Genomic DNA, 15,732 nt, shown 5'->3' on the forward strand with positions numbered 1-15,732 from the left:
GCCATTTTGCAGGTGTGCAATGACATCTTGTTATGGTTTTAATTTCATTTCCATAATATGCAACGACAGTACGCACATTCATTTGCTTTGGCGGACAGCCTCTTTGGTGAGGCTCCTGTTCAGGTATTTTGCCCATTCTGGACCCATTTTTGACTGAACTTTTTCTCACCAATTTATAGGATTTTTTGTATTCTAGACACAAGCTCTGACCAGTCTATAAATTGTAAGTTCTCTCAGTCTATGACATGCCTTTTCACTCTGATAACAGTGTTTTGATGAACAAAGTTCTTAATTTTACTGAAACCTACTTGAACACTGCTTTCCTCTCATGGTTTTGTGTCCTGTGAAAGAAATCTTTGCCTACCCCAAAGTCCAGACCTCGAGTTTAACTTCATTACACCCTCTTTACCTTACAATGTTTGTCACTAAATGAAGGCCCAAGGACAGCAATTCTACCCAAATTTATCTTAACACTTGCTTATCATTACCAAAAAAAATACTTAAAAAATTACACAGCACTGTAATGTGTGAACGTAAGCCAACTTAACAGTCCACTGAAATGCAAAAATTAATGTTATTAATATGCAACAAACCTCATTATAAAGTATTAAGGCCAGAGTGTTTTCATTACTTATTAGAAATTAGAAACTATTGGAAATTAAAAGTCTCTAAGGTTTTTTCCCATTACGCAATTTAGATTGTTTCAACACTTTTTCTTTTTAAGATTTTATTTTTAAGTAATTTCTATACCCAACGTGGGGCTTGAACTCACAACCCCGCAATCAAGAGTCACACACTCTACTAATTGAGCCAGCCAGGTGCCTTGCAATTAATTAGATTGATTCTTGTATATCACAGCACTTTACACATACTCCATAATAGTATTTTGCATACTCAATTATAAACTGAACTCAATTATAGTACTCAATTATAAACTGAACACTTAATGAGCCATTAACTCCCACAGAATTGTTCCAACAAATAAATGGAGTTTCTTAATAATATAGTTAAATGGTTAGAAAGTTAAACTTAAAAGCTTACATGAGATTTGAGAAACCTAAACAGAGATATACAACAATCTAAAGAATGGGATGCAATGTCAATCAGAGTAATTAATTATAATCTTACCAATGTAAGCTTCAGAATCACCAATGTACATCTCAATGCAATGACCAAGCATTGTAACAGAAAATGTATCATCCCGCCTAAGACCAAGGGCCTGCAGAAAAGATTCACCATGGTTATTACAAGAAAATGTATTTCCTTCTCTTTCATTTAAAAATATTCCTGCAGGACTCCATTCAAAACACTACAGGGAATCAGAGGTTGCGGGGAGGGGGGCCTACAAGAGTGGCCATGAGTTGATGTCTGTTGCAGTTGGGCGATGGGCACATATAGGGTTATCACACCACTGTTTATGTTTGAAATCCCAGTCCTCCAAAAAGATTTTCAAAACTTTGTCTCCACATAGAGCCTTCTAAGTCTTCTGCATTAATTACATCACAGAAGAGAGGTAAATTATAGAATCTTCAAATACACACATTCGAAATATCACACAAACCAGAAAAGCTGCCCAGTCCACACTTCTGCCTAGCTCAGTATCCTAGTTATCATAATGGCATCTTCAGGACTTGATCTCATCTGAAAATCTCTAACCAACCCTATGCATTTTCTCAGATTTTATCTTTCTCTCCAAATACCATTATTTCATCAATTTTCTAAGACCCATTTTTTTTTTTTTTATTCTAACATTTCTGAACTTGGGACGCTTTAAACTACTGGTGGTTTCTTACTACTGCTGTCAGCTGGCCACAGCTGTGATGAGGGTGTTTTGCGTGGGTAGCCATGGTGATGTACAGACTAGATTTGAAACCACGTGAACACTCAAAAATACAGGAACTGAGACTGTTGCCTAAAATCCTTGCGTTGACACCTTCTGGCAGCGTAAGATTTGCATAGTCAACGCCTTTGGGAAAAACCTTCAAGAGCAGGGTATACGTGCCAGCCCCAGGAAAACAGGGACACTGACCACCTGGTACGAAAGTGATTTAAAAGAACCAAACTCTGAATGTAAAGAATAGAGCATCTTAAGTATTTATTTCACTTATATTTTCTTTTTTATGTAGATACTAGAGTCATCTCTGAAAAAAAACCTATGTCCTAATATGCCCAAAAAGAGTGCCCCAAAAGAGTGCTTTTTCTAAGTACCAAAAAACTGAGAGATTGGAAAGAATTGTATAAAGTTTAAAGGTTTTTCTGTGTGTTGGGGGGCGGGGCACCCAACCTGCTTACTGATGGTGTCTTAGGTCTAGTGAAGTATGACGTGAGATTCTTTCCTTGTGATGACACAGATGTTTTGTTCACCAACTAAAGTGATCCAAGGTGGGGCGCCTGGGTGGCTCAGTCGGTTAAGCAGCCGACTTCAGCTCAGGTCATGATCTCTCGGTCTGTGAGTTCGAGCCCCGCGTCGGGCTCTGTGCTGACAGCTCAGAACCTGGAGCCTGTTTCAGATTCTGTGTCTCCCTCTCTCTGACCCTGCCCTGTTCATGCTCTGTCTCTCCCTGTCTCAAAAATAAATAAAACGTTAAAAAAAAAAAAAAATTAAAAAAAAAAAAAAGTGATCCAAGGACTTTAGGACTTTAACTATAAGTCCTAAACAGAGAGACCAGAATTTCTTTTCTCCTGCCCAGATGTCATGCCCAGCTCAGATGAGGCCCACAAACCTCATGCACACATGTATGTCTGACTGCACACTTAGGACCTAAGTCTCACATTTGTCTCTAATTTGATGAGTATCACACACACATGCTTTTTTCTGGAAAGGAAAGAAGAAACCACGAAGTCGTCTGAAGAATTTTAAAATGGTAAATACAATGTTGGCTAGAAAAGATCTTCTCAAAAAAAAAAAAAGTGGTAAATGTTAACTAGACATACTGTGTGGAAATAGTCAACAGCATTTTCAAAGTTGCCCATCAGACTATGGATATACCCTATGGCAGAATAGGTAGACGCGTTCTGAGGAATTAACACCAGTGCCTGACGGTGATAATCCAAGGCCTCGGCATACTTTCTGTGGGAGAAGAAAAGACAGGGAGTTGAGAGCAGAAAGAACGGGAAGAAAGAGAAAACAATTAGTGGGTACAGTGAAAGTACTGAATTTCTAGATCTAAGATGAGTATTCATCTATGTGCCAACATCAAAAACAATCTGGTACATCACCGTAACCATCCAGAATGGTTATACCACCTTCGTGTACCTTGACGCCTTCCTAAATGGATCTTCCTGCCCTTCTCACCCAGCCAGCTGAAGGTGCTCTCACAGGGACACAGGTGGGAGACATGAGCCAGAACATAACCTCTGGCCCTGGGTCCTGTGCCCCACCACACTGCAAGGTCTCTTTTGGGGCCAGACAAACCTCCCACACTGGGGGTGGTTAAAAGCAACCAAAGGTTTTTGCTTTAAGGTCCAAAGAAGTCACTTGAACAGCATTTTCCTAAGTTCTCTGGAATTCCTGCCCTGTAAAATCTTTCGTGAGAAGAAGGTTCAATAAGGTTTGGGAAATGCTGCAGCTCATAATGAATACTCAAGACACCAACATATCCTGAAATAGAAAAACCTCTTAAATTTTGAGTAACCTAGAGTTTCCCAAACATACTGAACCAAAGAATCTATTTTTGCAATGCTGTTTATCACATCATAAAACTGGTACCTAGAGAAAAACAGTAAGTTAGAATATGGATATGGTTTTAAATAAACCCTACTGTCCTAATTCTTCCAAATTAATTTTGAATACCAATTTTTTTATCTAAGAAAATGAAATTTATTAGAGAATTGTAATTCTCTATATTTCTAAAATAAAATTATACTACCAGGGATAATAAAAAAAGAGATAATAAAACTCACTAGAGATAATTATTTTGATGCTTGCTGTGTCTGAGAAGCAAAGTACAAAGCTGGAGGACCTCAAAATAAAAATATGGGAAAAGAAGGGTGCCTGGCTGGCTCAGTTGGTAGAGCATACGACTCCTAATCTAGGGGTTATGAGTTCAAGCCCCATGTTAGGTGTAGAGATTACTTAAAAATAAAAATCTTAAAAAACAAAACAAAACATGGAGAAAGGCTACACAAAATTAAGTAAACGTTTAATCGCAAAGAATGTTTCTGCAATGGTCCTAGTTCACTTACTTAAGCTTCCTGCAGACATGCCCCAAGTTGTTCAACAAAGGCTCCCATTTGTCAACCGTCACCTGAAACACAGCAACACCAAACCCGTGACTCATGTGCCACTTTCCAGTCACGCCCATTCAACCACACCACTGCACACAGCGAAGCAGGCCGCCCTCTCTGGCGGTGCCTGCACAGCACAAAGCAGAGTATTTGTGGATTCTCCATCTTTCTTTCCTATTAGAAGAGACTTCCTGAGGATGCTGTTATTTTATTACCACAACACTGTTAATGATCCCGTCTGTGCTGGCATTCAAATTCTGTATCTTGAGCCCAGAGCTTTCCATCTGCCTACTAAACATTCCCACTTGGAAACCTCATAAGCACTGCAAATCCAGCATGCCACCCGTCCATCTCTTACCCTCTCTCCTGCCCTCCCAGCTCCCCAACCTCACGCCCTTCTAAGTGCCTGCCTCTCATGCCCGGCACCCATGTCAACCCTAACCCCTAGCAACTACCGAAGGCTTATTCATCAGCTGCCCCAGCATAACGCCAACCTCCATGTAACAAGTCTTGTCTGGGCCCAACCACCTCAAGATAAGGTACAAGGCCCTTGACGATCCACACTCAGCCCTCCTGACCCATTTCTTGACATTCTCGATTAGCTCCAACTTGGCACATACCATTCTCTATACCTAATACACTCTTTTCCTCACTTCTGCTTGGCAAAACATATCTGCTCATGTTTTAGGACTGAAATGTCACAACTGTATCCACGAGGTTTTCTTGGCCCATCCTCAAATTCCGGTTAACTGCTCCCTTGCGTGAGTTTCTTTATTTCCTCAATCATGGCCTTTTTTGTGCACTGTATCATTACCGCCAATTTACTTATCTGCAATCCCCAACAGGTCTAAGGCCAGGAGCTATCACGTCAGTTTCCTACTTCCTCCCAACACCTAGCTCAGAGCTTAGGACACAGTCAACACACGTCAGTCAGTCTGAGCTAACCAGGCAAAAGATCTGAGCCATAGTCTCCAGCTCCCATGAGCCTGGCTCCAGGAGGTGTGGCCTATGAGAATGAAAACAAACCCTTCATGGTTCTTAGGCACATTGCTTCCCTTTGGCTGTTTGGACATTTGCTGTAGTTTACAACTGAAGGCAAACAGTATTTCCCCCTTTTCACATAACTTTCAGTAGCATTGGGCATTTGTACTTAAAGCCATTACTGTAAATTTCTGCAAGGCTCCACAGTGCCCTCCGATCATCAACGAATATAGTTTTAACTCTAAGTGTAGTTTGTGACAGTGCATCCTAAACTTCTCTGAGCATGAGAATCTTGGATCTTGCTAGAACTGCAGACGTGACACAGTAGACCTGGGACCCTACACTTCTAGTGATCTTCCAGGTGATGCTGATGCAGCTGGTCCCATTAGAGCAGCAAGGCCCTAAGGTATCCTACTATGAAAACTAGCAAGGTGGTATGTGGCCATCCCATATAACAAAAACACATTTATTATCCAGATCACCCAAGACTGAGCTGTTCAAGACCCTGTTTTATAGGGGTGCCCTGGGTGGCTCAGTTGGTTAGGCATCCAACTTCAGCTGGTCATGGTTCGTAGGTTCGAGCCACACACCAGGTTCTCTGCTGTCAGTGCAGAGCCTGCTTTGGATCCTGTCTCCCTCTCTTTGCCCCTCCCCAGCTCGCTCTGTCTCTCAAAAATAAATAAACATTAAAAAAAAAAAAAAAAAAAGAACTTGTTTTATATAAAAGATGTGCCAACACACAGAAATACAGTGTTTTTAAGTTCATATGTATGACAAATAAGAGACTTGGCAGGGACCCCAAGGGAGCTGTGTCTGTGTCAGTGAAGGGAACGAGCACCAAGGAAGATGTGGGTTATAAGCAAGGCGGCCCAAATAGGAACAGAGTAAAAATGGGAAGTGACAATCAGAATGGCACAAAACAAAATAGATGTGAATAAAAAGAATCAAGAACTAGAAGAGTAGCAATATGCAAATCCCTTACCTACAGAAGCTGACGGTATCTAAAATTAATATTATTTTACAAAAATACCCACATATACACATCCAAGCTAGCAGAAGGTTAATTCATGAGCACACGTCTTTCATATGGTAGAACCTAGCAAAATGTTTCAAACCTTGAGAGGTCTAAATATGTAGTAACTACAAGGTCAGGAAGAGCCATGATAGGTCTGAATAAAATGATACCTGGCCTTATTCCTACAGAGGTGGGTTCTGTATACTTACCCATTAATTCAAGAGGAGCCTCTTCAGTTCTAGAGGACATCTTATGTTAGATGCTACAGTGCCCACTAGTATCCACTAACTGTCACATATTCCCCATATCAAAAAATCATCAAATATATTCTGATTACTCCCACATATCAAAGCCTCCTAGGAAGCAAACAGTTGACATCTACCTTCTCAGTTAGAAACAAACTCATTTTACACCATGCAGCAAAATAAATGCCTGAAATTCAAACATTAACAAGACATTTGCCATGATAAATATTAGCCCTTTATCTCCCAGGCAAGACTTTGTCCATATTATTGTTCTCATTCAACAGTAAACACACACAAGAGTTACAGATGTTACATAAGATACCTCATTCCCAATTGCTTTAATTTTTTCCAATGCATCAAGAAACCACTTTTCAGCTGTTTTCCATCTAAAATAGAGGGGAAAAGGTTGCAGGTTATTCAAAATTAGCAAATATAAACATTTTAAGAAAAAATGAGATAAGCTTCTGTAAATAGTTTATTAAAATTCAACTTTAAAGGTGAAATTAATGAATTTTATGGCATTAACATTATAGGAGTTCAAGATTTTAGGATATGGTTAATTATCACTATTCCTGGTAATCACATTCTATAAAGTCAATGTGAACACTGCCTTAGCAAATACTGAACTACTGCTCCTGGCAAAAGTACAGGCTCAGGTTCCTATAAACCTCTGGTCAACCATTCAACATATAACCTGTTTTATATGTGTTTCTGTTGATCGATACCTTATTTAACATACAAACTGATTTACTGACACTGAACTCACAGCCAGCAACACAGCTCATCTAACACAGGCTCATCACAGCCTTCTTGTGTTTAGGGTCACTAACAGCACATCAGCACCAGGCTTGGGGATCATTTCAAACAGTGAAATCATCAACAAAAAACACAAAAATGCGAAAAATGTGGCACTGAAAAAAAACCCACAAACTCATTTACAGTATGAGAGCAGAAACAGGAAGGCAGAATGTCACTTATGACCTTGGCTGGGAACGTGCACGTAAGTATGAAAGTACTCCAAGAGCGGGCCCTGGGCTACAAACCAACAGGCTGTATATTACATCATTTTACAACAGCTCCAAACTTGCTTTTGTAAACACTAGATAATCCAATTCTTAGAATACACACACATGCCATAAAAAACACAGTAGTACTAATTTGTTGTTTTTAAATTTATGTATAATTTAGTGCAAAGCACTACAGACATTTTTCTCTTTAGAGCATGATACTGAATTATTCTACAAATATCCAAGGTTACACTAGTGCCTCAAATGACCAGGAATCTGGGCCATTCTAATTAGTTTAATTTTTGGATTAACTTCATTTCTGTTTCACAGCTGTGGGCAATCTCCCTTCAGTGTATGACTCCAACTCCTAACCAACAAGGAGATGACTGACTGAGGGTTCTGCAAGGCCTCCAGGCACCCTACAGGGTGTGGTTACTGGACAGTCAGCAATAACTGTCCAGTCTTGGAATGGAGTCTGCAGGAGCCCACCTCCCAGGGGACCAAAACCCCAGTACAGTATTTTTAAAGAATTCCACAATAACACTTTCTATTTTTTTTTCTAATGTCTGCCTCCTTCTCTTCAAATAATACACATTTAAAAACAAAAATCTACTGAAGAGTCCCTAATCACTTAAACTCTAGTGACTGGTTTTATTTCGTTTACAGAAAGAAAACAGGGTTTTGGGCCTTTCAAGACTTACTCGCCATTCTGAAATGCAACTACGCCAACCTCGTGCATAACAAAAGGGTCTTCTGGTGCAATGCTTAGCGCTTGGCCAAAGAATCTTTCAGCCAACTTTGAGTTATTGGTCAATCCATATTCTAATCCGATGTAGAGCATTGGCAAATGACACCTAAAAATATTGGAGAATTTCACATATGCAACACCTAAAACTTTATAATTCAGCAGAAATTAATTTACCAACTTCAAATCCTGTATGCAAAATAACTTAAACATAGCCCAAAATAATGTGTTTACTTTTTCTCCTAACACTTCATTTACTAATACGTAATAAATGTCTAATAGGTTTTCAGACCTGTTAGAATCTATCACTTTCAGACCACTTCTAGAATCTATCAGCAAGCTACTTACTTATCTTTATTTTTCATCATTCTACAGTAAAAACAAAAAAAACCAAAACTCTCCTAAGCAGAAGGGCAGGTCTGTGCTTCCTGTTTTCTTCTACGATGCTAATGTCATACCTTTGGCCTTGACTGTCTTCCCCCTCCTCTACTATTTATCCTTTGTGACATGTTCAAGTGACCCTTCCCTTTAGGAAATGCTTCGGACTTTCTAACCTAAATGGATCTCCCTTGTGTCCATTCCTATTATCTCAATTACTATCAGTTCTATCCCCAAGCGTTTCAAAAGTATGTCATGTATACCCCATTTTCACATCCTCTGAAACAGTTGTAGGTACAGAGCAAGTACTAACCACTTCTTAACTGAATCTCTTGCCAGACCAGTAATTACATTAAAACAAACAGAATAAAATAATATTTTTTTGAAGATGAATCTAAGAAAGTCTATAAATACTAACCAACAGGTTGGTAGGTGCTTTGGTTTTAATCAAGAATCAGCTCAGGTGAAGAGTCTATCACCTACAGATAGGTTCATGAAGGACGCTTTAAAAGGATTTACCTGGAGGAAGTACTTCCAAAATGGCCAAGTAAACACCTCCAAAACTCGACACCAGAAAAGCAGTATCAACACTGCCTAATTGTCAAAATAAATTTTTCAGAACTTCAGAAGCTAACTATCTAAACAACAATCTGAGGGTTGTTTACTACACAAAGACAGGTGAAACATGCCAATACCCAGGAAACGATTGGCAATCCAGGGGAGTGGGTAGAAAGCAGGCAATAGAAACTGTCCTGACAAACACCAGATGTTGGATGTACTAGACAAACATTTTATTATTATTTTTAGACAAACACTTTAAATAAGCTATTTTAAATATGAAAATAGAGGGGTGCCTGAGTGGCTTAGTTAGTTACGCATCTGACTCTTGATTTTGGCTCAGGTCATATATCTCACGGTTTGTGAGATTGGGTCCCACATCAGGCTCTGTGCTGACAGCCAGATCCTGCTTGTGGTTCTCTCTCCCTCTCTCTGCCTCTCTCTCACTCACGTGTGTGAGTGCACACACTCTCTCTTTCTTCTTTCTCAAAATAAACAAACATTTAAAAAACTGTATGAAAACAAAAATATAAAATCTCAAGTTGAAACATAAAATAACGAAAAGGGTTGTTCAGTAGAAGGGTTCAACAGCAGTTTGAAAAGGCAGAAGAATCAGTGAACCTGGAGTTAGGTCAACTGACATTACCCAGTCTAAGGAACATAAAGATAAAAGAATAAGGAAAAATGAACAAAGCTTCAGAGACCTGTGGGATGCTATCAGGCAAACCGAAATATACACGATGACAACACCAGAAGGCAAAGGGAGACAGCAAGTGGCAGAAAGAATATTAGATACTAAAGAATATTTGGGCCCAAAACACCTCAAATTAAAAAAACAAACAAAAAACTCCAAGCAGGATACTCAGAGATCCACACTTAGACATATTATAGTCATAGTCAGACTACTGACTTTAATTTGTAACATTTATTTATTTTTTGAGAGAGACAGAGCATGAGGGGAGGAGGGGCAGAGAGTGAGAGGTAGATAGAGAATCCAAAGCAGCTCCAGGCTCCAAGCCGTTAGAACAGAGCCTGATGTGGGTCTTGAACTCACGAACCGCAAGACCATAACCTGAGACGAAGTTGGACACTCAACCGACTGAGCGCCCCAGGCACTCCCACACTACTGACTTTAAAGCAGTAAGAAACTACAACCAGTGACGTACAAGAGATTCCCAATAAGATTAACACCTGACTTGTAATCAAATACCTGGACACCAGGAAAGGCGGAGGGAGGACATTCAAGGTGCTGAAAGAAACAGAGCACCAACCAAGAATTTCATACCCAATAAAACTACCCTTGAAAATGAGGGTGAAATTAAACATTTCTCAGAGAAACAAAAAACTGAGAAATATTGTTGCAGACAAGAGACACTGAAGGGTGTCCCTTACGCTGAAATGAAAGGGGACTATACAGTAACTCAAATCCCACATTTTAAAAAAAGGAATTTAGAAGACTTCAGTCCGACTTCGGCTCAGGTCATGGTCTACCGGTTTGTGGGTTTGAGCCCCATGTCTGGCTCTGTGCTGACACCTCAGAGCCTAGAGCTGCTTCGGATTCTGTGTCCCCCTCTCTCTCTGCCCCTCCGTGACTCACTCGCGCTCTCTCTCTCTCAAAAATAAACATTAAAAGAAAAATTTTTTTAATCTTTCAATACTCACTCTAAACGTCAATAGACTCAATGCTCCAATCAAAAGACATAGGATAACAGAATGGGTAAGAAAACAAGATCCATCTATATGCTGCTTACAAGAGACCCACTTTAGACGCAAAGACACCTTCAGATTGAAAGTAAGGGGGTGGAGAACCATCTATCATGCTAATTGTCAACAAAAGAAAGCCAGAGTAGCCACACTTATATCACACAATCTAGACTTTAAAATAAAGACTGTATCAAGAGATGCAGAAAGGCATTCTATCATAATCAAGGGGTCTATCCACCAAGAAGACCTAACAATTGTAAACATTTATGCTCTAAATGTGAAACCCCCCAAATATATAAATCAACTAATCACAAACATAAACTCATCAATAGTAATACCATAATAGGAGGGGACTTCAACACCCACTTACAGCAATGCACAGATCATCTAATCAGAAAATCAACAAGGAAACAATGGCTTTGAATGACACACTGGACCAGATGGACTTAACAGATATATTCAGAACACTTCATCCTAAAGCAGCAGAATATACATTCTTCTCCAGTGCACATGGAACGTTCTCCAGGATAGACCATATACTGGGACACAAATCAGCCTTAAGCAAGTACAAAAAGATTGAGATCATACCGTGCATATTTTCAGACCATAACGCTATGAAAGTTGAAATCAACCACAAGAAAAAATCTGGAAAGGTAACAAATACTTGAAGACTGAAGAACATCCTACTAAAGAATGAATGGGCTAACCAAGCAGTTAAAGAGAAAATTAAAAAGTATATGGAAGTCAATGAAAATCATAACACCACAACCCAAAACCTCTGGGACGCAGCACAGGCAGTCATAAGAGGAAAGCATACAGCAATCCAAGCCTTCCTAAAGAAGGAAGAAAGATCTCAGATACACAACCTAACCTTACGCCTTAAGGAGCTGGAAAAAGAAGAGCAAATAAAACCCAAAACCAGCAGAAGACAGGAAATAATAGATTAGAGCAGAAATTAATGCTATTGAAACCAAAAAACAGTAGAACAGATCAATGAAACCAGAAGCTGGTTCTTTGAAAGAATTAACAAAATTGATAAACCACTAGCCACTTTGATCCAGAAGAAAAAGGAAAGGACCCAAATAAATAAAATCAAGAATGAAAGAGGAGAGATCACAACCAACAAGCAGAAATAAAAACAATAATAAGAGACTATTAGGAGCAACTATATGCCAATAAAATGGGTAATCTGGAAGAAATGGACAAATTCCTAGAAACATATACACTACCAAAACTGAAAAAGGAAGAAATAGAAAATTTGAACAGACCCACAACCAGTAAAGAAATCGAATTAGTAACCAAAAATCTCCTCCCAAAAACCCAAGAGTCCGGGGCCAGATGGCTTTCCAGGAGAATTCTACCAAACATTTAAGGAAGAGTTAACACCTATTCTCTTGAAGCTGTTCCAAAAAATAGAGATGGAAGGAAAACTTCCAAACTCTTTCTATGAAGCCAGCATTACCTTGATTCCAAAACCAGACAGAGACCTGACTGAAAAGGAGAACTATAGACCAATTTCCCTGACGAACATGGATGCAAAAATCCTCAACAAGATATTAGGCAACTGGCTCCAGCAATACATTAAAAAAATATTCACCATGACCAAGTGGGATTTATACCTGGGATGCAGGGCTGGTTCAATATCTGCAAAACAATTAATGTGATTCATCCCATCAATAAAAGAAAGGACAAGAACCATATGATCCTCTCAATAGATGCAGAGAAAGCATTTGACAAAATACAGCATCCTTTCTTGATAAAAACCCTCAAGAAAGTAGGGATAGAAGGATCATACCTCGAGATCATAAAAGCCATATATGAACGACACAACGCTAAGATCATCCTCAATGGGGAAAAACTGAGAGCTTTCCCCCTAAGGTCAGGAACACAACAGGGATGTCCGCTCTCTCCACTGTTATTCAACATAGTATTGGAAGTCTTAGCCTCTGCAATCAGACAACACAAAGAAATAAAAGGCATCCAAATTGGCCAGGAGGAGGTCAAACTTTCACTCTTCGCAGATGACATGATACTCTACATGGAAAACCCAAATGATTCCACCAAAAAACTGCTAGAATTGATTCATGAATTCAGCAAGTGGCAGGATCTAAAATCAACGCACAGAAATCGGTTGCATTCCTACACACCAACAACGAAGCAACAGAAAGAGAAATCAAGTAATCGATCCCATTTACAATTGTATCAAAAACCATAAAATATCTAGGAATAAATTCAACCAAAGAGGTGAAAAATCTATACACTGAAAACTATAGAAGCTTATGAAAGAAGTTGAAGAAGACACAAAAAAATGGAAAAAGACTCCTCCAGATAGGAAGAACAAATATTGTTAAAATGTCGATAATCCCCAAAGCAATCTACATGTTCAGTGCAATCCCTATCAAAATAACACCAGCATTCTTCACAGAGCTAGAACAAACAATCCTAACATTTGTATGGAACCAAAAAAGACTCTGAATAGCCAAAGCAATCTTGAAAACCAAAGCAAGGGGCATCACAATCCCAGACCTCAAGCTGTATTACAAAGCTGTCATTATGAAGACAGTACAGTACTGACACAAAAACAGACACTCAGATCAATGGAACAGAACAGAGAACCCAGAAATGGACCCACAAACGTATGGCCAACTAATCTTTGACAAAGCAGGAAAAAGTATCCAATGGAATAAAGACAGTCTCTTGAGCCAGTGGTGCTGGGAAAACTGGACAGCAACATGCAGAAAAATGAGCCTGGACCACTTTCTTACACCAGACACAAAAATAAACTCAAAATGGATGAAAGTCCTAAACGTGAGACAGAAAACCATCAAAATCCTCGAGGAGAAAGCAGGCAAAAACCTCTCTGACCTCAGCCATAGCAACTTCTTACTCAACATGTCTCCAGAGGCAAGGGCAAAGCAAAAATGACTTATTGGGACCTCATCAAAATAAAAAGCTTCTGCACAATGAAGGAAACAATCAGCAAAACTAAAAGGCAACCATCAGACTGGGAGAAGATATTTGCAAACGACGTATCACATAATGGGTTAGTACCCAAAATCCATAAAGTCATCAAACTCAACACGCAAATAACAAATAATCCAGTAAAGAAACGGGTAGAAGACATGAAAGACACTTCTCCAAAGAAGACATCCAGATGGCCAACCAACACATGAAAAAATGCTCAACATCACTCATCATCAAGGAAACACAAATCAAAACCACACCTGTCAGAATATTCGGCTTACATTAACAACTCAGGCAACAACAGATGTTGGCGAGGATGTGGAGACAGAGGATCTCTTTTGCAGTGCTGGTGGGAATGCAAACTGGTGCTGCCACTCTGGAAAACAGTATGCAGGTTCCTCAAAAAATTAAAAATAGGACTACCCTACAACCCAGCAATTGCACTACTAGGTATTTATCCAAGGGATTCAGGTATGCTGTTTCGAAGGGACACATGCACCCCAATATCTGTAGCAGCACTATCAACAATAGCCAAAGTATGGAAAGAGCTCAAATGTCCATCGATGGATGAATGGATAAAGAAGTGGTTTCCATATACAGTGGAGTATTACTCAGCAATCAAAAAGAATGAAATCTTGCCATTTGCAACTACGTGGATGGAACTAGAGGGTATTATGCTAAATGAAATTAGTCAGTCAGAGAAAGACAAATATCATATGACTTCACTCATATGAGACTTTAAGGCACAGAACAGATGAACACAAGAGAAGGGAAACAAAAATAATATAAAAACAGGGAGGGGGACAAAACAGAAGAGACTCTTAAATATGGAGAACAAACAGAGGGTACTGGAGGGGTTGTGGGAGGGGGGATGGGCTAAGTGGGTAAGGGGCATTAAGGAATCTACTCCTGAAACCACTGTTGCACTATATGCTAGCTAACTTGGATGTAAATTAAAAAAAAAAAATTTTTTTTTTAAGTAATTTAATAAAAGTTACCACCTAGGTAAACACAAGACAGTACAAATATATTTTGTTTGCAATTCTTCTACCTGATTTAACAGATAACTGAGTAATAGAACAATCATAAATTTGTGTTGGGGGCTTACGATGTGTAACATGTAATCTGTGTGATAAGAGCACAAAGGAGGCAGAAAGAAACAGAACTGCAGAAGAGTAAAATTTTATACAACTGGAATTAAGTTGCAGTGGTAAAGTAAGAAATGTATTTGGTCTTCCCCTTGGTTCTTGATACGGAGCACCTAAAAACCCTTGCAATTTCCTTAGTGATAGGAGTCTCTTTGGTATTCACAGTGACCCCTTTTGATCACACCTGAGTTTATATTAATGAAGGTGACTCAGGGTAGGGCCCCAAAACAGCCTTGTAAGGGGCTGGTCGCCAGGAAGACCAAGTGACAAGAGGGTGGGAACAAAAGTTCCAACTGACCTCCCATGAAGGGAAGGGCCGGAAATTGAGCTCCATAAAAACTTGTGAACAAAGACTGAGTATCTGGGCTGGTGAACACAGTGCAGTGCCGGGAGAGTGGCTTGCCTGCAGAGGGTGTGGATACCTTCTGTCTGGCTATTCTGGAGTATACCCTTTATAACAAGCCAGAAGAATTAAGTAAAATGCCTTCCTGAGTTCTGTGGGTCATTCTGCAAATCACCAAATCTCAGGAGAGGGTCATGGGAACCCCCGATTTCTAGCCAGTCAGAAGTGAAAGTGGTCTGGGACTTACCACTGGCGTCTGAAGTGGGGAGCAGCAGTCTTATGGGACTGAGTGCCTAACCTGTGAAGGGTCTGTACTAAATCCGGGTAGTGTCAGAACTGAACTGACCAGTCAGAACTGGACCCAGCTAGTGTCCAGATAATCAGAGAATTGGTTGTTGGTGCTGGAAAGCACCCTAC

General features: G+C 39.7%; 1 protein-coding gene across 5 annotated transcripts in view; it reads right to left on the bottom strand.

The window, feature by feature from the left end:
• The window catches only part of CDC16 (cell division cycle 16), a 45,836-nt gene that overhangs the window by 14,337 nt on the left and 15,767 nt on the right, over positions 1 to 15,732 (bottom strand). For 4 of the 5 annotated variants that reach the window (XR_009265360.1, XM_058741449.1, XM_058741462.1 and 1 more), the window contains 5 exons: positions 8,177 to 8,329; positions 6,791 to 6,854; positions 4,186 to 4,247; positions 2,935 to 3,070; positions 1,129 to 1,219 (listed from right to left, as the gene is read on the bottom strand). Coding sequence is in view for 4 of the 5 variants with exons in the window: in XM_058741449.1 (XP_058597432.1) it covers positions 1,129 to 1,219; positions 2,935 to 3,070; positions 4,186 to 4,247; positions 6,791 to 6,854; positions 8,177 to 8,329 (506 nt within the window). In the remaining variant the exon portion in view is untranslated. The remainder of the gene's footprint in view (positions 1 to 1,128; positions 1,220 to 2,934; positions 3,071 to 4,185; positions 4,248 to 6,790; positions 6,855 to 8,176; positions 8,330 to 15,732) is intronic. The other variant, XM_058741440.1, reaches the window with a different exon arrangement.

The sequence above is a fragment of the Neofelis nebulosa genome, chromosome 1 (assembly GCF_028018385.1).
Source record: "Neofelis nebulosa isolate mNeoNeb1 chromosome 1, mNeoNeb1.pri, whole genome shotgun sequence".
Lineage (NCBI taxonomy): Eukaryota > Metazoa > Chordata > Mammalia > Carnivora > Felidae > Neofelis > Neofelis nebulosa.